Genomic DNA, 25,688 nt, shown 5'->3' on the forward strand with positions numbered 1-25,688 from the left:
TAAATATGACCTGATAACTTTCACTCTTCGAGTTCTTGCAAAGTAAATCTAACAAATCCAGTTTCACTTTCATATAACCGAGCTTTTAAATCAGTTTTCTTCTTTCCTCGTCACATTTCTGGCAGTGCACTAAAACATGCTCCATGGTGTTATCTTCTCTACTGCAGTCACATTTTCTTGTATGGTGTTTTCCTTTTAAAAATAACGTGCTATTCAAACCAGTGTGCCCAAATCTGCCTCTCTCCTGTTCCTTCCTGTGCTTCTCATTTCTCCTGTTTTCTTTTGGATTGTGTAAAACCATCACCTTTTCCTCTCTTCCTCCCATTGCTTTTGCCACCTTTCTTCCATTTTCTACTCTTAATCTCTGTCCGACTGACATAGATGACCAGATCCACTGAAATTCTCTTTGTAGCTTCCTTTGCTGTCCTATCTGCTATTTTCTTTCCTTTAACTCCACGATGCACTGGTACCCTTGAGAATGTGACCATAAGCCCCATCATATTGACTTTGTGTTTGCTGAATCTCTATCAAACTAGCCAATGATTAACTTGAATCTGAGCATATCACCGATCTTAATGGTCTTCTGTCTTCAATCCACTGGACAGCCAACAGTATTGAAACCCGTGTATACTGATGATCCATCACTGATCCTTTTCCTTACTTTGAAACAAAACTCAAGAACAATAAATGCTGTCCCACTTTGGTTGGTCTTCCTTGATGCATCTGTGTACATTTTGACATACTTGTAATACAGACCAATGTATTCCTGTGCTGTATGTGAATTTAAAATAAAACCCCTATCCTTGTTCTTTTTGTCCAATAGTGTGAAATTTACTACAGCATCCATGGTGGTATTGTAGGTAATGGTGCTGTTTCACTAATGCTGATCTTGTCCAGATTAACTCATTCACTGCCAGCCATTGGCAGTGAATGAGTTAAACCCATTGACTCATTCACTGCCATTGACGGCTATAGACGTCAATGGCAGTGAATGAGTTAAGTTCAGGTGCTTTCTGACTCAGTGTCGACCCAAAGCTCTTCATTCCTCTTTTTCCCAGCAGGATTGAAAAACAGTTTTTGTTGGATGATGCTGACCATGTCCTTAGAGACTTGTCCAGTAGTTCAGTGTTAGCCGCTCTCTTCTGATTTCTAGTGGCATTTCTCCCGTCTACCTGTACTGCTGCTGTTGGGGTTGTTTTAAATGCACCTGTGCAGACTCACAAAGACTTGCTCCGGCAGCAGAATTATATGCTATACACCCATAATCCAATACTGATATAATTAACCCACTATTAACACTACATTATTTTGCAGATGTTTGATGTTAAAGCAATTGGTCTGTAGGTTCCTGGCTTGTATCATCCTTCTCTGGTTTATGTGCCACATGAGCTTTGTGGTAACTTCTCTACCTCCAAACTCTATCCCTAATATTAATTGAGTTATGAATTTTACCAAAGGTTTTTGCCATCATATCTTCATTTTTCACTGCTGTAACTTCCCCATCATTTAATACTGGGTGCCCATATTCTCTTATAATTGTATTCATCCTTCTGATCATTGACCATACCTTATCAATTTCTGTCTCTCTCCCCACAGAATTACAAAAGCCCCTCCAACTGTCCCCCGTTGCATTTTAATGGTTTTTCTTACATTAGCTTGTGACTTTTTATATTCAGCAGGATTCTGATAATTCTGATTTCTTTTTAACATTTTAAAAGCTTTATTTCCGCACTTCATCATATTCCTTTGTCCACCAGTATACAATCTTTTTGCTTCTACCTCCGTTCACTTGACTTGAAAGGAATCCATGTTTATAAAGTCAACAAGAGCAATGTGCTGAGCTCATTGTGGACTCAAATTCTTTGTTGTGAGGTTCTGGTTGGTTTGAAAATATCATGTGATTCAGCAAATGACCTGCTTGATTTCTTTATTTTTTGATTATTTATGATAACAGCATTCAAAGAAGACAGATCTTTGCTCCATCGAAAGAGTTGCCTCAGGGGGACTTAGTGGCTCTCATGTAAAAAGTCCTCAGCAAAATTTTGGTTTCTGTCCAATTAAATAGATTCAAGTTTACTAACTAAAACAAGTTGTTGGGCAAAATACTTTTTATATGCCAGGGTTACACTATCAATTTCCACCTGAAGGCCACAGTCCAGGGTAAGTACAAGAATTTAAACAACAATCCTTTTGTAGTGAGTAACTGTATTACAAAGTGACTACTTTGGATAAAACATATGAATATTTATTTATAAATAATTAAAAAATAAATATGAACACTGAAATCCTGCTATCATTGCGATACTAACAGGTCAAACACAATTTCTTGATAATAAATGGCTTCACCCAACCACTCCACAAGACACTAATTCTTGTAAACTAAATATAAAGAATGAAAGATTGAAAAAGAAAAGTCTTTAAATGTTATACAAAACAACAGAATAATGACAATGAGACAACAATGCTGAAATCAATACTTATTTATAGCTGACAGTGATATTTTTCAGTTTGTTCAACACTATTCAGAAGAATTGTTTGTTATAAATATCACAAGTTTGATTGGTGTACAGAATGTATGCACAAACACAATATTTTAAATATAATAATAACAAAAACAGTGGAAAAGGTTCAAATTTGAGTTTGTCTGCAATTTCTACAGTTCAGAAAACAGCTTTTGATATTTTAACCTACAATGTACAAATGAAAGTGAGGAAAATCCAGAGAAATAACTTATAAAACCTGGGGTGGCTGTAGCTCAGGTGGCAGAGCAGGTCAACCACTAATCCAAAGGTCGGTGGTTCGATCCCAGGCTGTCTCTTGGCTGCATGCCAAATATCCTTGGGCAAGATACTAACCCCGTGTTTGCCTACTGGTGGTGGTCAGAGGGCCTGACGGCGCCAGTGTCCGGCAGCCTCGCCTCTGTCAGCGCGCCCCAGGGCAGCTGTGGCTACAATGTAGCTGCCATCACCAGTGTGTGAATGACTGAATGTAGTGTAAAGTGCTTTGGGGTCCTTAGGGACTGAGTAAAGCGCTATACAAATGCAGGCCATTTACCATTTTGTGATCTTAGCAGAATATCAGCATGTTTTTTTGGTTAGTTCTGTTTCAGTTTTGTCATTTAATTGTCTCATAAAATGATGGGCCTGACAGTAAATGTACAATTCTTGTCTCAGACATTTCTAAATATCCATTTGTGCTAAACTTATGTTCACATGCCCACGTGGTATCTTAAGTAAACATCGAACAAATATGTGACAAAACTACCATACTCTGACAAATAGATTTTGCATGTCTATTATGTAATCGATTTAATCATTTTAAGCCTTTATGTTTACAGTAAGCTACAGCTTCAGAATAATACTGTCTGTCCACTACCCAGTGCTAAAAACGCTTTCGATTTGAATTAAAAAGTTCTCATATAGTTTGTCTTTATATAGATGTTATAGGTTCTGTAACCTTTAAAAAAAAAAAAAAAAGTCAGATCAATATATTATCTTTTAACACCAATACTGATATTTGGAGATTTTAAATCTCTGACATTCCAGTGAATTTCCTGTAGTCTTTTCTTTCAGATGTATAAAACATGACCCGATTACCCTAACATTTATTTGTAGTTATTTATTTACTTGTTTTACACTTCACCCTGCTCAGATCAGCTGTTCCATGTGTTACCAACAGGACAGCCGCAGAGTGTCCTCTTGTGGACACAGTCTGCAACTTCAATGCTCATAACATGGTTGAAGGAGAAAAACAATATTAAAAATCTTCCCCAGCCAGCGCAGGAGAAACTGCAGTTAAGTTTCCACACAGGACCTGGTTTGTAATAAATAAAAACTTAAAACTTAAAAACTGTATTTTGTATGTATTCAGGTTATCTTTTTTTCTGATACTAAAATGTGTTTGTTGATCTGAAATATAACTGTAAGAAATATACAACAAAAAAGAATCCATGAAAGGAGCAAATACTTTTTCACAGCACTGTATATCACGTTTATCTACAGCAGAGGAAAATGTTTGGTCAATGTGGCAACAGGATATGTGAGGGATACATTTAGTCTAGCAGCATTATCCACCTCCTCCTAGCAGGCCCCAAAGTCTTCCCAAGCTGGAAAAATACATAACTTTTCCTGGCCAGACTTGGGCATTCCCTGAAAACAGAAGATCAGCGGCTCTACTCTTTCTAAGGAGAAACCTCCTTTGGCTCTGAAATCTCATTACCCTCATGGTCCTAGATGAGGATGGAAAAGTAAGGTCAGAGGTGAATCAAAACATGTACACTTTTATACTCTACCACAATGCTCTGGTATGACTCGGGTATCACTAATAATATTACCATAATAATGGTATAATGGATAACAATGTAATCCACCTGACTCATACTTATTTTGCACTGGTTAAAAAATGATAAAACAACACTGCAAAACCAATATTTTATCATAGATACATTAATATAGGGCAATGTTGCGTGGAGATCAGGGGCAGTACCTGTGGACTGGCAGACCGGGGTGGTGGTCCCCATCTTTAAGAAGGGGGACCGGAGGGTGTGTTCCAACTACAGGGGGATCACACTCCTCAGCCTCCCTGGGAAAGTCTATGCCAGGGTGCTGGAAAGGAGAGTTCGTCCGCTAGTCGAACCTCGGATACAGGGGGAACAATGCGGTTTTTGTCCTGGTCGCGGAACACTGGACCAGCTCTTTATCCTCTCCAGGATACTTGAGGCTGCATGGGAGTTTGCCCAACCAGTCTACATGTGTTTTGTGGACTTGGAGAAGGCATTCGACCGTGTCCCTCGGGGTGTCCTGTGGGAGGTGTTGCGGGAGTATGGGGTGTCTGGCCCATTGCTACGGGCCATTTGATCCCTATACAACCGTTGCAAGAGCTTGGTTCGCATTGCCGGCAATAAGTCGGACTCGTTCCCGGTGGGTGATGGGCTCCGCCAGGGCTGCCCTTTGTCTCCGGTTCTGTTCATAATTTTTATGGACAGGATTTCTAGGTGCAGCCAAGTGGCGGAGGGCTTTCGCTTTGGTGGCCTCAGAATCTCATCTCTGCTTTTCACGGATGATGTGGTTCTGTTGGCTTCATCGGGTGAGGGCCTCCAGCTCGCACTGGAACGGTTCGCAGCCGAGTGTGAAGCAGCGGGAATGAGGATCAGCACCTCCAAATCTGAGGCCATGGTTCTCAGCCGGAAAAGGGTGGAGTGCCCACTCCGGGTCGGGGATGAGTTCCTGCCCCAAGTGGAGGAGTTCAAGTATCTCGGGGTCTTGTTCGCGAGTGATGGGAGAAGGAAACCGGAGATCGACAGACGGATTGGTGCTGCGGCTGCAGTAATGCGGACGCTGCACCGGTCCGTCGTGGTGAAGAGGGAGCTGAGTGTAAAAGCGAAGCTCTCAATTTACCGGTCGATCTACGTCCCTACCCTCACCTATGGCCACGAGCTGTGGGTAGTGACCGAAAGAACGAGATCGCGGATACAAGCGGCAGAAATGAGCTTCCTCCGAAGGGTGGCTGGCCTCTCCCTTAGAGATAGGGTGAGAAGTTCGGCCGTCCGGGAGGGGCTCAGAGTAGAGCAGCTGCTGCTCCACATCGAAAGGAGCCAGCTGAGGTGGTTCGGGCATCTGACAACGATGCCCCCTGGGCGCCTCCTGGGTGAGGTGTTCCAGGGATGTCCCACCGGGAGACAGTTGGTGTCATACAACCAGTGTTGGGAAGGTTACTTTTATAATGTATTCCACTACAGATTACAGATTACATTACCCAAAATGTATTTTGTAATGTATTCCGTTATGTTACTCAATGAGAGTAACGTATTCTGAATACTTTGGATTACTTAATATATTATCATGCTTTTTACAACTACATGATTGTACTATTGCTGTGATTTATTACTATCACTGAAGGTTACTCGCCAATACCAACTAGATATTTAAATCTTAATATAAATGAGTAACAGTAGGTGGACATTAGGTAAGGCTGCACTTTTTGCAGCGATCTCGTATAGAAAACTATTCAGCGCGTGTATAAAACAGGCTCCGAACCGTAGTAAAGGGACCTCTGGCTAATACGTCGGTTCGCGTCGGGCTCATAGCCGAAAACTAGCTTTACTTTGTTGTCTGGGTCAACTTTGATATGCGGGCTGCAAGTAGAGGTGACATGGGCCGCGAGATTGAGACACGGTCATTAGAGGCTCTTAATGCATGTTTTGTTTGGGTGTCCACCAGCGTGGAATTACCATAAATAAAGAGGGCATAGCCTAACATATGAAACAGGAAAAGACCGCCATGCAATCCCTTTGTTTCAACAAAGTAACTGTATTCTGAATACCACCCTTTTAAACGGTAAGTGTAACGGAAGACAGTTACTTTAAACACGTAACGCACATGTATTCCATTACTCCCCAACACAGCGTACAATACCAACTGTCCAAACTTTACTCTTGGCACAGTACAGTCAGACAAGTACCATTCTCCTGGCAACCACAAAACCCAGACTCATCCATTGGATTTCCAGACAAAGAAGTGTGATTTGTCACTCCAGAGAAAACTTCTCCACTGCCCTAGAGTCCAGTGGTCTCATGCTTTACACCAACTGCTTGTATTATATAATGCTTGGACGCAGCTGCTCGGCCATGGAAACACAGTCCATTATGCTCTCTATGCACTGTTCTCAAGCTAATCTGAAGGCTACATGAAGTTTAGAGGTTCTGGAGCAATTGACTCAGAAACCTGGTGACCTCTGTGCAGTATGCACCTCAGCATCCACTGAGGTTTTATGGTTTTATGTGGCCTACCACTTTGTGGCTGAGTTGCTCTCATTCCCAGTCGCTTTTACTTTGTTATAATACCACTAAAAGTTGATTGTGGAATATTTAGTAGCAAGGAAATTTCATGACTGGACTTGTTACACAGGGGGCATCCTAACAGGACATCCTGGAATTAACTGAACTCCTGAGAGTAACTCATTCTTTCACTGCATGCCTACGCACTTGATTTTATACACCTGTGGCCATGGATGTGATTGGAACACCTGAATTCAATGATTTGGATGCGTGAGTGAATAGTTTTGGCAATATGTATGTATTAAGCTGATTGAACCTTTGTACTTCCAATTGCCTGCCACTAATGTTACTTCTTTTATGCTTGATCCTCTTCTGTAGCACTAGCTAGATTTCCCTTTGTTTAATTCATCACATGCTATAAGAACCTGTGATGGATACACTAACAGTTATCTGTGAAATGTCAAGAAATAACTCTTCTCAAGTGTTTTAAATTTAAAGTAACAAACATTTGAAAATGTAAGGAGTAGAAAATATGTATATTGATATACAGATATATTTTGGTTAAGATGTAGGGAGTAAAAGTAAAAGTTGTCACAAAAATAAATACTCAAGTAACGTACAGATAAACAGATCTAAAACAGAGCTAAAAATTCTACTTAACTACAACAGCATGTATATAATGCAAAGTACTTGTACTCTATTAGTTCCCAGCTCTGACTCCAACCCTACTTCTAAGAGTTTATAGTACTTGGGAAGCTTTCTACAAATGAGACATTATTACAATTATTCAGGTAAAACAGACACTTAAATCGACTGCTCTGAAATCTTAGGTGTATCATAAGTCACTGGTATGGATAGTATTACCTAATTGGCTTTTAGCTTTGCATAACAATGTTGTCTTCTTAACAAATCTCAAATACAGTTTTGAAACATTTCTATTGCGTAAAAAAAATGAATCAGTTGATGATACCGTGAGAGAAAGCTGTAACCACTGAGTTTTCTCTGATTAACTACCATGGAATGATCATGTGGCTGAAGGGCAGAAGTGGGATTAGGGATTCTTGGTTGGAAAGTGGGTTGGCGATTTTGCTGAAGATTTGGAATTCTGACAGGGAGTGACCTTAATATGTATAAAGAGTGACGCAGGTGAAAGGCTTGATCCATCCATCTTGAGCAGTCGGACATGACGATAACCTGCAGAGTTAAGGGGGTTTAAGATAAGTAGAATATTGGCTATTCATATTGTGTTGATGTTGACGACACACACACACACCCACACACTCATATTAACCCATTCGCTGCCACACATACCTGTGCGGACACTGGGGAAAGGGAGAGTGAATTGTCCCAGGAAGTCATTTCTGGAAGTATAGTCATGATCCTCCACCAAAAAGCGGACCAGAGCCAAGTCAGGGACATGGACGGTAAAGTTAAAGGTGCAGTCCCACCGTGGATTAAAGCCTGTAATGAAGAACATAAATTCACACACTAAGTTTTGTAAATGGACTGGTTCTTATATAGCGCTTTTCCACTCTTCTGAGCACTCAAAGCGCTTTACACAACTTGTGCATTCACCCATTCACACAACTGACATTCACACTCCGATCAATGCATCGGAGAGCAATTTCAGGTTAGTATCTTGCCCAAGGATATTTGGCATGCAGACTAGGGGAAGCCGGGAATCGAACCACCAACCTTCCAATCAGTAGATGATCTGCTCTACCACCTGAGCTACAGCCACCCGAAGTGATAGTGTTTCTAAGCTTTTATGCCTGGTGTAAAACTGAGCTGTCCACTTTTAATACAACCTAACATGATTCCGGAATAGAAATCACTGCATGGCTCAAGAACTGTTAGTGAACACCATTCATCACTGCATTTCCAAAGTTCAAACTTTACCATGCAAAGGAAATAAAGTAAATGAAAAAAAATCATAAGATGTCAGAACATAATTGAATTTTTCATCAGATGAAAAGTGTGATACTTAGGACACTCAAGTTTAACATTAGCTGTTATACACTCTCACACTGGTGACAATAACGGGAATAAATAAACATGTTTATTCATGTTTTCATGTGTTAGAGCCCTGATTGCAGTTCAGAAGCTGAGCTTTAAGGTGAGGAAGAGGACCACAGTTTATCCGTAGTTGCATTAACTCGCTATTAGTTTCTTTCACATTCTTACTTCTTCCATGGCTTCTTCTTCTGAGATGATAAAACATACAGTAGTTATAATTCTTAATATCTTGACACTCAAGGTGCAAAACTGAATTAAAAATTGGCTCCATGGCACACAAGCACCTATGAATTATCTTCTTCTCCACATTTAGCATATTACATACGTGGCCAGTCTCTAGCCACATACTTAGGCAGAATCGCAATTTCCATCTGACCCACTGTTTTAAACACTGCGCAACATGGTGATTTTTTACAAAAGCAGTATATGTAAATTTTATTGAGCAGAGGTGGCAAAAATACACATTGTTTACTTTAGTAGAAGTACAGATACTGGTGTTAAAAAATACTCTGGTAAAATTACTGATTCGATTTCTTTACTCAAATAAAGTGAAAAAGGATGAAATGTACTTGTAGTGGATCAGCATGGGGGAAAGAAACACAACTCATAATAATTTCCATTGTGCGCTCCAGTAGATTTTCTTTGTATACAGGGTGTGCTCAGCTGATCTGCTGCTGCTGCTGCTGAGGTTCACTGCTCTTTGCGGATTTACACAACTTAATTCAACAAGATGTAACCCAATATTTCATAAGCTATCTTGGCTTATTTCTAACCCCTGCACTAATATATACTGTTTATAATGTCTTTATACAAGACAGTATACAGGCGGTATGAAGGTGGAATTTAATGAATGAATCTAAGCATCATCAGTTATTGTAAATTAACACTGACCATGAACATCACAGCCACTGTGCAACAGTCCATAACAGTGCTTTACTGTAAATTCCTCACAATACTGCTAAGCTAACCTGTTTATCCTGCACTAAACTGCAGAATATGTTCATGCAGCTTTTGAATAATATAATTGTAGTGTACCTCAATTTGTTTTGCAGGAAGTTTCACAATATGAAAATCATAACTTCACATCATACACAGATCCAAGATATTATTTAAAAATTAGGGCATGCCTAAGTTTTAATTTGCAGTTTATCAAATGCCAGTTGGAAAGTACACACGGTGTAACTTCAGCGAGCAGAAACACACAAAACATATAAGCTGTGCACAAACAGTGTGTTTGCTATTATTTGTTGAGCTGATAGAGAAGTTTCATTTGAAATTACCTGAGTTATTCCCTTTTTATGTACCCCTCCTGTGTAGTGCTAGCTTGACACTAAAGTACCGAGACCACAACGGACAGACATCTGCACCAAAAACACCACTTCAGCCCACTTTCACCCCTAGTTAGTAGGGGTTTAAACTGGTTTGATGTTTGGATTTTTTTGACATTTTTATATATAAAGAGTAATAATTGTAATACCTCAAATTTGTTTTCATATTCTTATGGTCCTCATTTTTATTTTAGTTTAGATTATTTCTAGTTGCACAGGGGGAAAAGACATTATGGCCCAGTCTGTTTCCTGTAAATATTGCAGAATAGATAATAAAGTTGACTTCTTTTCTTCTAAACTTCTTTTATAAAGGTGGTCACATTTGCTGCTGATTGGCCACTACTTACTCTCTTAATTTTTCTGAAAGCAATAAAGGTGTTATTACTTTTTCATAGGTTGCCTCTGCATGTTAGCTTCATTTTTCTTAAATAAATAGTGATGTTGTACTATGTCCCAAAGAGAACCCACATGGGTACGAAATTATAACCTGTCACAATCAAACCCAGGAACCTCTTTCTGTGAGATGACAGGGCTAACAACTACACTGCCCTTAAAGCTGAAGCCATTCAACTATAAAATGATCTTTTATTGTAAAGACATATATACCATTGTTTTCAACATAATGCGTTTTCTTCTTATTGTTGTCAATAGGAGCGCCGTGGATCTCCACCCACACTTGTGGGTCCACAATGGAGCTGGGCTTATCCCATTCTGGTTTAGGCAGCTGCTGAGCTGAAATGACCTGGAATAACAACAAAGCAAGAGAGATCTTTATTTAATTAAAGTATCATTATAGATTGGAGAAGAAGAACCCACTCAAGAAATAGACAAATTTCTTTAATGGGAATCAATATTGAGGCAACTAGAGCTTTCTAAAATCGTTACAATAAGAAACATTTGGTCACCAAGCTTAAAATACTCCTAGACAGATTTAGTTTCCATCTTACCCGAACAGTGAGCATGACAGGTCTGTGGCCAGGACCTCCTCCCACATTCTCAGGATTGAAAGTACTGTCAGGCTGACACAAGAAGGCAGGTTTCAGAATGTACCCACACTCACCATTTTGCAGAAACCTGCCTTGGTTCAAATCCATCTGCTCACCAGGTGTCTGGAAGTTCAGAGCAACTGGAGAAAACAAAACATCAGTGTGAAGAGCTTGCAGGCCTCCCGAGACAATGTCCATTAGTCTACCCACTGGAGGCGCGAGTGTGGGAGAACAGTTAGTGACAGTTCTTTACTTTACTTTCTGTTTGCTTCTCTTAAAAATAGAACATATTAAAAAATGCTCTCACCAATTTGACAGCCTGCATTCCACATCTCCTGAGGGTTATAGTTGGAGGAATGGAGGCGCTGGCCTGAGGGGTAGATCCTGCTCAAGTGGTGACTGTTGTGACGAACAAAATACACCCCTGAATTTAGAGAACAAGAAAAGTTCAACACATTTTGCATTGTCGTTATGCTCTTGAATAAGGTACAGTCAACACAGGAATTTCTCTACCCAAATTCTAAGTTTATATAAACTTCTACATCTAGATTGCAGCACACAGTTCTGTGCACAAGTCTCTATCTTTAGATCTTGCTTGCTAGGTGCCCAGGCCTAGCCACGCACACACACTCACACTCACACACACACGCACGCACGCACGCACGCACGCACGCACGCACGCACGCACGCACACACACACACAGATATCCCAAGTTGATTCTGTTCTGTTGGAGAAACATTTTGACACTCATCCAAGTGACTTCTTCAGTCTCAGCTGACTGCAGGACTGCTGGCCTTTTAAACAAATAGGTTGTGAGGTCAGTTTGTCGATCATTAATATCCAAATTGTCATTACCACTGATAAACAACCACTGATCAAAGCACCATTCACAGAGAGTTGGGGAATGGCTGCAATCACAGCATTGTAAGATGGTGAAAGATGTACCCTTAGCCCCCTTACTCAATTTAGAGATGGTATTTCCCTTTTAATGTTAATGGCTTCCCTGACCACCCATTTAAACCAGTCCTGTACATCCTGTATCAGGATCTGTACATCTGTACATGCTCATCATTGAAAGAGTGGCGACCGGTCTATAAAGCAATATATATCCTTGGCCCTAATTTTTGTGTGAGGTGCATGAGGTGTTAATAGTGAGAATGACTATGTGAAAAGTAGAGTGCTATCAAAGTTGAGGGGACAGATGGGACATGAGTACAAGACTGCTGGTCAGCAGTGCAAAATCTACACCTTCCCCCCAATGTCTAAGGTGCATGTAACACTGAGAGGCAGACAGTAGTGATTGTCACCCCCTCTGCAGCCCCACCACCCAAGGAAAAGAGACTCTGGACCATTTCAACAGTGCCCCAGAACACGGTTGCACCCAAGGCCAGCACCCACCGACTCTACCACAAAGGATAGTGTAGCTAATGCAGACGGGAGGAGGCAGACCTTTTCTCCAAACTAATTTAATCTAGATTAAATTTCTATATTGCGTAATATACAAATCATTTTTTAATTTCCAATTCATAAGGATAATTTTATTATCGATGTATGGGGCAGTAAGGACTAGATGTGTTGTATATGGTTGAATATCTAATTCACTTATGTCACCTAAGATGCACAGTTTGGGTGAGGATGGGATGCACCAACTAAACCTAAATGGATAGGTCTTCAGAATATCCTCTGCCAGAACCTCTGGAAAGGCATACAAGACCATACTAGTATTTCCTTGGCTTGCTGCCTGTACATTGGGGTTTCCCCTAGTGGACGAGAGAGTTTGTTCCCTGCGCCTTTGGGTCAGGGAACAGGTCCTGACTGTCATCTGTGCTTATGTGCCAAACGACGGTTCAGAGTACCCGGCCTTCTTGGAGTTCCTGGGCAGGGTACTTGACGGTGCTCCACCTGGGGACCCTGCTGTCCTACTGGGAGACTTCAACACTCATGGGGCTTCAACAACAGTGAGACTTGGAGGAACGGCCTGCCAGATCTGAACTCGAGTGGTGTTTTGTTGTTGGACTTCTGTGCAAATCACAGTTTGTCCATAACGACCACCATGTTCAAATATAAAGGTTTCCATTAGTGCACGTGGCACCAGGGCACCCTAGGTCACAGGTCAATCGGTTTTGTAATCATATCTCCAGACCAACGGCCATATGTTCTGGGCACAAGGGCAAAGAGAGGGTCTGAGCTATGTTAGATTTGTATTGTTGATTGTCATTTATGCTTAGAAATATTTACTTCTATATGCTTAGAGTTTTGTAATTAGTTGTAGATTGGTAGAGGTTTTGATCCTTGATAGTCTGCAAACTTTGTGTGTATTAGACAGCACTTTGGGAGCATGAGAGGTCATACCGTGTCTTATTATTTTATGGTAGGATTAACGTAGTTGCGTCTGTTCTAGTCTAAGTGCTCTTTGTTTAGATGAACTGCAGGACTTCCTCACCGTGTTATCTAGGATGAACCATCTAGGGTGAGGGGGAGGCTACCCTCTTCCTGACCAAGGATGTTTGACCCTTTGATCAGCAGTCCACACACACACACACACACACACACACACACACACACACACACACACACACACACACACACACACACTGTCAACTGATCACCACCTGGCGGTGAGTTGGATTAGGTGGCGGGGGAGGACACCAGAGATGAAGGGAGACATCAGGCTGAAGAAGGATTCCTATCAGGGTTGGTTAGCATGTGGGACTATGGAAGCAGCTGGTAGGTACCAACAGGCCAAGCAGAATGCGCCTTGGGCAGTGGCTGAAGCAAAAATTAGGGTGTGCAATGAGTTCAGAGAAGGCATGGAAGAATACTTTTGGACTGTCTCGAAGAGATTCTGGCAAACCGTCAGGTGACTCAGGAGGGTCAAACGATGCTCTACCTGCACTGTGTATAGTGTTGATGGAGTCCTGCTGACTTCAGCTGAGAACATTTTTGGGTGGTGGAACGAATACTTCGAAGCCTTCCTGAATGCCACTGGCACATCTTCTGTGGAGGAAGCAGAGAGGGACGACTCACCTATCTCTGGGGGTGAGGTCAGTGAGGCAGTCAAACAACTTCTTTGTGGCTGTGCCCCGTGGAAGGAGCCGAGTTCCTGAAGGCTCTGAATGTAGTAGGGCTGTCTTGGTCGGCATGCTGCTACGATGTTGCATGAAGATCTAACCTAATCCTGGGAGGTGCTTTGGGAGTATGGGGTGTCTGGCCCATTGCTACGGGCCATTCCATCCTTATACAACCATGGCAAGAGCTTGGTCCGCATAGCCAGCAATAAGTCGGACTCCTTTTCAGTGGATGATGGACTCTGCCAGGGCTGCCCTTTTGTCACAGATTCTCTTCATAATTTCAATAGACAGAATTTCTAGGCGTCGCCAAGTGGCGGAAGGCTTTCACTCAGAAGCTCATCTCTGCTTTTCACAGATGATGTGGTTCTGTTGGCTTCATCAGGTGATGGCCCACAGTTTGCACTGGAATGGTTCACAGACGAATGTGAAGCGGAATGACAATCAGCACCTCCAAATCTGAGGCCATTGTCTTGAGCCGGAAAAGGGTGGAGTGCCCACTCCGGATCAGGAACGAGTTCTTGCCCCAAGTGGAGGAGCTTAAGTATCTCTGGGTCTTGTTCACGAGTGATGGGAGACGGGAGCGGGAGATCGACAGATGGATTGGTGCTGCAGCTGCAGTGATGCGGATGCGGTCTGTCATTGTGAAAAGGGAGCTGAGGAAAAGGAAAGCCTACCCTCACCTATGGTAATGGGCTGTGAGTAGTGACCAAAAGGACGAGATCGTGGATAGAAGCAGTGGAAATAAACTTCCTCCGAATTGTGGCTGGTCACTCCCTTAGAGATAGGGTGAGAAGTACGACCACCCGAGAGGGGCTCAGAGTAGAGCCGCTGCTCCTCCACATCGAAAGGAGCCAGTTCAGGTGGTTTGGGCATCTGACAAGAATACCTCCTAGATGAGGTGTTCTGGGCATGTCCCACCAGGAGGAGGCCTTGAGGCAGACCCAGGACACGCTGGAGAGATTATATCTCTCGGTTGGCCTGAGAACGCCTTGGTGTTTCCCTAGACAAGCTGGAGGAGGTGGCTGGGGAGGGGGAGGTCTGGGCTTCTCTTCTTAGGCTGCTGCCTCTGTGACCCGGTCCCGGATAAGTTGAAGAAGATGGATGGATGGAGGGCTAGATGTAAGGCCCATTTGGAACATCCTTTGACCTGTATAGTGTGCTAAGAGTTTTGTATTGTATAAGTTGTGAATTGGGGCTTTCAGTCATTTTGAACGTATTTAAGCGTATCAGTCTCCACAAGTTTTTAATCTTGACTGATCAAAATCAAATAGAGAAAGAAGGGAGGGAAATTAAATCATCAGTGTTTAATAACAACTTACAAATATTACAAAGTGGGTACAAAAATGTAAAAGTTACCCCTATAGGTATTTCTAAGATGTAAAAGTATTTCGTATTCTCTTTTCTATTGAGTATTTTCTGTTCTATTTTCCAACAGATATCTGTATTGTTTCAAATGGTTGTTAGTTTACATATGATAAGTAAAGATTTAGGGTTTTTTTTTTGTTTTTTGTTTTTTTAATTCCCACCACGCCGGTGGAGATGTGTTTATGTTAAGGCTTTTAAAGCAGGTATGATTTTAATATTGGAGCTTATAAAAGGCAGATAAGAGATTTTTACTTTTGTGCTTTTGTGCTTGTTCTTGGTCCAGCCATGGGCTGTCTAACAAGCTTGATTTAATCCATTTTGAAACATATAGCAATTAGTGCTGTCAATAGACTTAATTAACTAATTAATCTCACAATTTTCTGTAATCAATTGTGATTAATCGCAATTACTTGATCAACATCTGGTTGCAACTACACTTTTTCAACTTTATATTTAAGCTTGTAACAGACATTTATGCAATATAATGAAATAAATGGGGAATAAACAAAGAATATATTCTTAAATTCATAGAGAATTTCAATAGTTTTCTTCAATCTTTTAGCACAGGTCCTCTCAGGTGAAATGCAATTTTAAAAAAAAACTATATACTAATAGGTAAGTATACAGATATATTAGTGCTGTCAAACAATTAAAATGTTTAATCAGATTCATCACAGGGTTGCTGTGGATTAATTTTGATTAATCACGATTAAATATCATTCTGTCCCTTTTCCCTTTCTATTCCTGGCTTCCTTCTTCTGTCTTTCATCTTATAAAACAAACCAACAATATTACTTGCAAAACATAAAGAAATGTGGGGTGTCTCAGTACCTTTGCTACTGTACTTGTACTGTACAAACTATTCCATTTTAAATTCAAATTCAAATTCAAATTCAAATTTTATTTGTCACGTACACAGTCATACACAGTACGATATGTAGTGAAATGCTTGGACAACTGCTCGTGACCTAAAGAGAACAAAAAAGGAAAAGGCTATGAATAAGATAGGAAATAAATATGAAAAATTAAAAAGGGTAAATTTAACTAGGAAGGAATAAAATATAAATTAAGGTTAAAAATGAAATAACTGTACAACACAAATTAGAATGAAGGGTAAATTTAACTGGGAAGAATAAGATAAAGATAAATATATAAATTAAAGTTGAAAATAAAATAACTGTACAACAAAATACACAATACACAATATAGAACTATATAAGAATGTATGAAGAAATCTAAATATAAATAAATATATACACAATAACAGCAGCTGTACAAGTATTAACCGGAAATGAAGAATATAATGTCCAGTGTTGTGCAAAACCAAAGTCCAGAAAGTCATTTTACTCTAAAAGGCAAGTTTAGACGTGTCCTACCTGAGTCCTTAATATGTCTGAGTGCATCACTTTCGGAGAAAGATGACATGTTGGTTGCTGGACTTTTGGCAGCTTGTTCGAAGCTTTTAAAGGGAACACTGCAAGTGTACACAACCAGGTCTGATAGCTCCGGAGTTATCTTGGAGACGCCTGCCTGACATCACATGCACATACACAGAAACCAACTGAATTAGTCACCATCCAGAAGTGGTCAGAGGTACTGTTTCTAGGATAGTGTCGTACCAACCTTTTTATCCTCCTTCCTTCTGGGTTTCCCTTCTATGCGGCTGGTCTCCTCATCTGAGGAACTGAGGTCTGAAGAGCTGGACGAGCATTCCTCCAACCTCTCCTTCTTCCCCTTCACTAGGACTTTACCTTTAAGAGCCTACACACACACACACACACACACACGCACACACGCACACACACACACACACACGCACGCACGCACGCACGCACGCACACACGCACGCACGCACGCACACACACACACACGCACACACACACACACACACACACACACACACGCACACACACGCACACACACACACACACACACACACACACACACACACACACACACACACACACACACACACACACACACAATGTTTGTTCTGGTGGCCCACATTAATAATAGAACATGTTTTAAAGAATATGTGTCTACTGTGCTCAGAATACAATCACCAGCTCTTCTCCGTTTGTACTCTTCCAACCCTTGCCGATGCCGGGATGTCCCTGATCCCACATCGCTTTGGAGTTCATCACTGGACTAGCCCCCTTAACAGGTAACCCAATTCTAACTATTGTAGACCATTTTTCTAAAGCAGCTAATTTCATCGCCCTGGCTAGGCTACGCTTTGTTCTGGAAACCACTCAACTCATCACTGACCATGTTTTCTGCCTGAATGTCATATCAGGCCACAGTCCCCACTTCCCGAGTTTGGAAAAAATTCTGTACTTCCCTCTGAGCCCAGTTCAGTCTCTGTTCTGGTTTTCACGCACAGAGTAATGGCCAGGCCGATAGGGCCAATCAGGAGATGGAGACCACCCTCCGCTGTGCTGCCACATCCAACCCTGCACACATTAACCTTTTCTGCCATTGGTCTTTCTCCTTTTGAGGCATTAGTGATCTGCCTATTGATCACGATAAGCGTTACATAATTTTCACCTAGTTAGACGCAGATTTTTCCTATCGTATAGAGAAGTTTTTCCTATTGTAAAGCTCTAAACATATTTGTTACACTTATACACTTGTGATACATGAAGGTAACTGCAGTTATAGCATAATCTTCCCAATAGAGCTCTCTGAGCAGTGCTCAAATTTTAGATAAAATTTAGTAATGTTCACAGACTGAAAACTGATTACAGGCCTAAATAATTGTCTCATGAAAGGGGCTACTTTCACATTTTTCTGTAATGCTTTTGAATATATTAAATTCTTACTGCATAACTATGTTACATGAGAAAAATGTCAAAGGGCTCTGAAAAAATCTCATGAGAGATAAAAGACACATGAAACATTTACTGCAAGTTTTCCCATACCAGGCTGAAACAAAGCTACAAATGTTCTAAGGTTTTACCAGAAGTATCAGAGGTCAGAACAAATGTATTTAATTGTATTAGTTTCAGTTATAATAAAAGATGGTAAGCAGTCTTACCAGCTGTGAAAAATACTGACAGCTGCCAGTGTTACACCTCAGCCTCCTAGTAATTATTGTATAAATGTAAGACTCCTAGGTGACTTCCTTCTTGAGTTACAGTATTCACAAGAATTTTAGAAAAATAGACCTCTGACCGTGAAGGTCCCCGAGATTCAAATTCATTTGAGGTTTTTAGTAAATGAACCTATGGCATTAATTTAAAAATCCTACGTCGCCATCTTTATCATGTTTTAAAGTTGGGTGTCCACGCCTGGCAGAGTGATGACGGTACCCTATCAGCCTTTTACAGCTGAGGATTAAAAACTGTAAAAGTGGTTGGAGACTGAAAAACTTTTATAGGCCATTGAAATCCAGCCAGCAATGTCCACCTGCCAATGAAAAGTATCAAGCACAATACATATATCTCTTTGTATGGATCATTTTTATCTTTATTAATCTGATGAAAACTGTAATTGTGAGAACAATCTACATGTGGTTTAATTAACCCAGGAATATTTACATGTCCCACATAAAGTTATGTTTGCTATCAGTGGATTTAGTAGTGCTAATGGGAACTGAACTTTCACTGATTACTTGACTACTTACCTCTGGGGAAGGCAAATTGTGGGAATCCAGGCCTTCAAGAGGCTTTGTTAGAAATTTGTCTCCCAGAATGGAGTGCAGATGTCTAGCCATAACTTTCTGCTGCTCCAGAGAGCAGTGGTTCTCCAAAGACAGGATTAGAGGGTAGGGAGAGGACTGGGACAGACACAATGTTGGAAAGTCAGTGAGAAAAGTATTTTCTGTAGACCAGAGAAAAATAAGGAAATTATCACTTGGCCTGTCAGCAAAATTGTCACTGTGGCTAATGTCGATTTATAACACACCTTCCTCTTGTGTTAGGGTTGGCACCAACCTGTTTTTAGGTTTTAAATGCATAGAAGTGCTATTTAAATTTGTTTATTGCATCAAGCCTTTTTGACTTTGTCAGGAACCTCAATTTAAACAAAATTAAAAAAAAAAAATTTCACAAAATTACAAAATGCTTTGGCAAAAGTTATGACTTTTGTGTTGTTAGGGTCGGTTCTGACCCAGTTAAAATGTAAGATTATGAAATAATCAGTGCCAAAACTAAAATCATAAACACACTGAGCTCACTAACACTGTCGGAGAGAAGTTAGGGGCTTCTCTGTCTGTTTGTCTCCTCAGAACAAACAGCCCCTTTTATCCCTACTGCTTGATTGAAAAGGTAATCCAGATGGAAATGTATAAAAATGTAAGACATGTAAAGATGTTGGTGACATGCAGAGTATACATCTCCGGTTTGCAGCATGCAAAAATGAGAAGATTTACAATAAGCCAAGTTCTGCATCATATCTTTGAATAGAATTAGCCAGAAGACACAAAACAGCATAGCAATATGGACAAGCCAGTTTCTGAGGAGCTGGATGATAGAGAATGTCAACCACGGGATACAACAAAGATACATCTGATAAGTCTGATGAGGAGGTCACAGGTGCTGAAGCTGCTTCTGTTCTGCTGAAACATACAAATCCAAAAGTGGTCACATCTCTTGGAGTGCAGTATCTCCTGGCTTGCATGGCAGGGCCACTGCTGAAAATGTCACCAAAATGACCACTGGGATTACCAGGTGTGCCGTGACAAGAATACGTGACATCAAGACATGTTTTCATTTGTTATTGATTTCACCACTTTTCCTAAAAGTCATTATTGCTATTACAATGCTTTAAAGAAAAAACAGTCCATGGCAACATTTGGAATGTCACCTCTGGGAATATCTGGATGCTTATATTGGTGCATTATAAACACTGATAGTTTCTGGATGCATCGCCAGGCAGAATCTTTTTCTTTTGAATGGTATTAAAAGTCCTCAGATTTGACAACAGTGGTACTAGAGCAAAAACTGACAAGCTTGCCCCATCAGAGATGTATGGGAGAGATTGGTGCATCTCCTTCCACTGATGTTCAACCCAGGGCAGAGGTGACAGCAGATGAACATTTTGTCCCTTTCATGGAAAAATGCTCTATCTGGCAACATAACACCAGCCAGACTGGCAAAAAAGACACAGAAATCCATGCATAGCTGATGCAAAAACTGCAATGCACAGAATCTACAGACTTACACAGACTAATGTGCAATTAGTATCCCTGTGAAAAATCAAGGAAAACTTCTAATCCTTAATATGATTACACGTGACAATATCATGTGCGACAATTTCTTTACCATCTATGACCTTGGATAAGGACTTCAGGAAGAAACTTACCATGGTGGACACAATAAAACGAAGGCAAGCAAAACAAAAAAACTTGAACTGACCCCTGAAGGACAGGGCTCCACTTTCTTTAAAATGTGCTTTATAGAGACAACCATTGTTGTTTAATACTGTCCCCAAAAAACTCTCCAACTAAATATGTATGCATTAAACTGACCTGTAACACCACAGATCTTACAATAGTTAATAACATTAAAATAAAGAATAAATAAAACAAATTATTTTAGAGATATATTCTAGTAGTTGTAATTAATAGTAAGGTAACATAAAAAATCTCTTGAGGTTCAGTTTACCATTTTTTTCGATTGAAAAGGTATCCTGTAAAAAAGCCCTGTGGGCCACATTAAAACCAATCTTTTCATAGATAAGGAAGCTGAAGAAGGTAACCAACAGGTAACAAACAAATTGGATGATAAATTATTGTTTTGAGGGTATCGTTTTGGCTGATTTGAGGCACGGTCAAAACTGACACGTTAACATAAGAGACAGTAACAGAAAGCTAACACAAGAGGAAGGACAAGCAGTAAAAATCAAAGAACATATACAGCAGCAGCATCTATATCTATATATCTCAAGACATAAGTCAAATCATCAGAATGGACAAACATATATTTACCATCACTAATGATGCATTCAGATGAGCAAAACTAGCTTCTAGAAGTCATTCATGATGGTTCCAAATATATAACTATATATATACATATCTGAACATTGAGAATGTCAGCACAGTGTTAGCATTTGAAGCTTCTGCTGATTGTGTGAGGAATTGTTTTTGGCTCATTGTGGTCTCTTTAATGTCAGGTAATCAAGGTAAGAATTCTATAATCTGTGGACTAAAGCAGCATCTATACAGGAAGCAATCTGATTATTGAGCATTACTTTGCAGCTGATGGTTGGTTGTTAGAACACATTCAAGGCTCCAATTAGCTAGTTAACCCTCTAATATATTTACACTACTGTAATAAGTCAGTCAATGACATCTGCAGTAGTTGCTTAGATTGTTTGAAATACCATACTACACAATTTCTACAGTAAGATTTCATTTTCTGCAGAGAACTCTTGGTTACAGTGAAGTACTCACTTTGAAAGCATACTCATTGATAGTCTCAATTACTTCAACAAAGGGCACTTTGGAAGTAAGTGTGTGTCCATGATAGATAACTGGTTCTCCTTTGTCTCCATCCCAACAGTCCAGCTCCACACACCGACAACCATGTTTTAGAGCTCTAAGAGACAAATTCAAGCTTTGTGAGTAAAGGTGTACCTTGGGTTAAGAAAAAATTACATCTTAAACACCTTTTATTACATATTTCTGAAGTAAAGTAAATTTAAAGTAACTTAAAAAAATTATGGCATTTAATTACTTTTTGGACAAATGTAACATCAACATATGACTGTTCTAAGCATATCAAATCCTATAACAAAGTACATAAAGGCAAAATGGCTATATAGTATTTTGTAGAAGAGATTGCTTTTGAAAATTTATATCTGTGATCTTTTTGGCTAATGTTACTTGCATACTTGCATGCCTGCTTACAATGAATATTTGCCAGCTATCTGACATTTTCCATTTTCCACCTACTTCATCAGTAAACAATACAAATGGTGCACCTGTCACGACCTGCGGGATCGGCAAGGCGCTGATCATAATCTCCCCACTCCTGGCTCTCCTTTTCTATCTCTCTCTCCCCCTCTCTCCCCCTCTCTCCCTCTCTCTCCTGTTTGGCCGGGGCGGAACTCATGGCGGCTTCACGCCCTCGGCCCACGCCTTCCTGGATTGGGAACACCTGGGCCTCATCAGACCAGCTGGTATTTTAGAGGGAGGAGGTCAGCTGTTCAACGCTGGATTGTTGTGAGGACTCTAGTCAGTACACGTCGAGCCCAAGTTTCCCATGCCTCCGCCTCAGAAAGTTAACGTGTGTCTCTGTGTTCTAGATTCCCCGGACCCGTCCCCGTGTTTCCCCGTGTGGAGTGTGGAAGGAGTGACTGGTCACTAGCGGAGAGAGAAAGGTTGGCGTGAGCGCGTGTGTGATTCCCCTGTTTTCCCTGGAACCCTGCCTCTCACATCTTGTTTAAAGCACTATCCTGGCACTGTCTGTAAATACACTTGGTGGAGATCTTGTAAATAAACCGTCTCTGTTAAAACACAACTCCGGAGTCCTGCGAGTGGATCCTCAGAGCAACCCGTGACAGCACCATCAGATTCACGCGGAATAGCTGAGTTATAGCTGGCTGGCTAACTGTATCTTGTTTGGTTAAGTTATACTTAGTAAAAGTATGCGTGAGTGGAATTATCTGGCTTGCCAAATTAACTCACCAGCTGTAATGCGCCATGACTTTAACTTATGTATAATGTTGAACAATGCCATGGTATAAACATTTCTACACTAAAGTATAATTGCCAACATGGGGTTGGTTAGCCAGCTAGTTAAAACTTGTACATGTGGGTTCATTTGTCAATGGTAACTTTTGTTAACAGTACCAAATTCCCAGGTATATACACCAACATTATGACCACCTGCCTAATATTGTGTTTATACCCTTTTGCTCACAGAAAAGCTCTGACCTGTTGAGGACTCCATTGCACCCCTGAAGACACGTTGCAGTATCTGGCACCAAGATTTTAGCAACAGATCGTTTAAGTCCTGCAAGTTGTCAGTTGTGGCCTCAATGGATTGGGCTTGTTTGTCTAGAACATTCCAAAGTTGGATTGAGATCTGGGGAATTTCTGAGGTCAGTATCTTGTCCAAGGACACTTTGGCATGCAACCAGAGACCAACCTTCAAATTAGCAGACCACCTGCTCTACCTCCTAAGCTACAGCCACCCAGGATGAAGTGATAGTCGTGACAGTCTTTTTCACTTCACTTGTCAGTGGTCATAACAGCTGAGAACAATTCTGAGAACAGAGCAGATATGCGAAGAAGCACTACGTAGTTTATCCACCTATTCCTGACACTAATCTTGATCTGAGTTATGATGTCAGTGGGCTTAGCTAGGCAGCCCAGACAACGCCATCCAGCTGTTTATAGGGGACTGACAAGTACTGCTGCATTTTGTGTGTTATGATTGGTTTTTACAAAAATTCTAATTCACCTTGTTCAGAATTTTGTGAGACAATTTAAAGTATAATAATTTAGTACAAACCTCTCCTACAATAATAATAGTATACTGCCTTTGTCAATAATAGTGAAATAGGTAGGTTACCAAATTAATAAATGTATTTGCACACGGCCTAGTTCACAATCACTGCCCTGTTGCTGTTACCGTATGTAAGGCTCTGTGCTGCTGTTCCCAGTCAGCTGGTCCTTAGTGAGGTAGGTGTTGTGGGACGAGGAGATGAAGTAGTGCGACAGTGGGTGTGCCATGTCTTGGTAAACTCTAGCGTGTTCTGGGTTAAACACACAGTTTTCCTTTGACAACATGTACATGGTGAAACCATTGGGAGTCATGAAGCTATTCTTCTGGGCTGCAATGGGCAAAGAGAAACAAAGTTTAAAAAATAGGGTATTAAATAAACATCATTTTTATTCTTATAATTAAAAATAATAATAAATTAATTAATTTTTTGTAGCACAGAAACAGAGGGGGAAGACATTCAGAAGGGATGCGACTGGCCAGGAATCAAACTGGTTGACTGGTTGCTGATGTATCCATGTAGACTGCATCCTCTTCACTCATTTACAGCTTTTCAACTCTTTTTATATCAGTCTGAATTAATCTTCATGTGCCTATGATTAGTCAATTGATACCAGGAAAATACAGTAGACACACAGAGGAGCAGTCTGGAGCAGCCTATGTATACTCAGTATACACAGACTATTCTATAAAGACTTGAATCTCCTTCAGGTCTGATGTAAACTGAAACACTTCAGCTTATCTGATCACTTACCTCATCAATCCTTGTGTTTTCATTTGCTCTAGCCAGAATGTGTTACTGCTTATCCCTCAGACAGACTGGGAATAAATATAGAATTACCCCATCCCATTGTGATATTCTGTTCTGTCCTATTAGACATCTATGTGAAATGTTGTCAGGTCAGACTTGGTGTATGAATCTTTGAGTTGTGGCCAAACTGTGTTTTCCAGTCAAAATGTCCTTTGTACCACAAACTTCATCCTTTAGCACAGCTGAATATTTGTCAGGTAAGCTTTGCTATTTTTAAAGTATTTTAATTCTCCAATCTTATAATTTATTGTTACTAGTACCGTACCCCACTCATTAAGTTCATAGGTGAGTATGAGGCTTTGGGCATGAACGAGTGAGGCATCCTCCCCCTGGTCCTTTAGGAAATCCCTCAGGTCCACAGCTGAAAGCACACAGCCATTTGCAGAGTAGCGAATGAATATGATGTCCAGTTCTGGCCTTCGTAACAACTCCCTGCAGAAAACTTCAATCTCTCCATGATCGAGACGACCGTCACCTGACTGGTCACATTTCTATCAGAAAGACGGAAATAATAGCAGTTTGTTAATGTGCAAATAGAACATGATTTGCTGTGGGGGTGTTATCTCTACCCACTTTTGGTCTATATATCCCTGTATCTGCTATATTATTTTTTATCCCTGGTGGGGATAGCTACATAAAAATCCAGTGTTGTGAAAAAGTGAGCAGTACCTAACCGGTCCAGGAGCTCATCGACCTGGGGCATCGGATAAGGATATTCCACACAGAACCATACAGACCCATCTTTCTTCACCACAAGAACTAAGGGGCTACACCACACACTGTTTGACTCTTCTATCACTCCTATTTTCAGCAATTCTCTCAACAATTTGCCTCTTGCTCAGGTAACCTGTAGGGCTGTAAACACACCGCCACGCCAGGTCGCTC

General features: G+C 40.7%; 1 protein-coding gene and 1 long non-coding RNA gene across 2 annotated transcripts in view; one reads left to right on the top strand and one right to left on the bottom strand.

Annotated features, from left to right (window-relative positions):
* Positions 1 to 2,229: 2,229 nt before the first annotated feature.
* The window catches only part of plcd3b (phospholipase C, delta 3b), a 37,360-nt gene continuing 13,901 nt past the window's right edge, over positions 2,230 to 25,688 (bottom strand). The window contains exons 6-16 of the mRNA XM_026177578.2: positions 25,069 to 25,294; positions 24,122 to 24,323; positions 21,937 to 22,081; positions 19,168 to 19,320; positions 17,166 to 17,303; positions 16,919 to 17,072; positions 11,413 to 11,529; positions 11,067 to 11,245; positions 10,726 to 10,861; positions 8,087 to 8,236; positions 2,230 to 7,969 (exon numbers count right to left, since the gene is read on the bottom strand). Of these exons, the coding sequence (XP_026033363.1) occupies positions 7,827 to 7,969; positions 8,087 to 8,236; positions 10,726 to 10,861; positions 11,067 to 11,245; positions 11,413 to 11,529; positions 16,919 to 17,072; positions 17,166 to 17,303; positions 19,168 to 19,320; positions 21,937 to 22,081; positions 24,122 to 24,323; positions 25,069 to 25,294 (1,743 nt within the window). The 3' untranslated portion in view covers positions 2,230 to 7,826. The remainder of the gene's footprint in view (positions 7,970 to 8,086; positions 8,237 to 10,725; positions 10,862 to 11,066; positions 11,246 to 11,412; positions 11,530 to 16,918; positions 17,073 to 17,165; positions 17,304 to 19,167; positions 19,321 to 21,936; positions 22,082 to 24,121; positions 24,324 to 25,068; positions 25,295 to 25,688) is intronic.
* LOC145430333 (uncharacterized) lies at positions 21,981 to 23,162 on the top strand. The gene is made up of 3 exons (XR_013910849.1): positions 21,981 to 22,103; positions 22,446 to 22,719; positions 22,791 to 23,162. It is a non-coding gene; the product is annotated as an uncharacterized LOC145430333 (long non-coding RNA).

This window comes from Astatotilapia calliptera, chromosome 8, assembly GCF_964374335.1.
Source record: "Astatotilapia calliptera chromosome 8, fAstCal68.1, whole genome shotgun sequence".
Classification (NCBI taxonomy): domain Eukaryota; kingdom Metazoa; phylum Chordata; class Actinopteri; order Cichliformes; family Cichlidae; genus Astatotilapia; species Astatotilapia calliptera.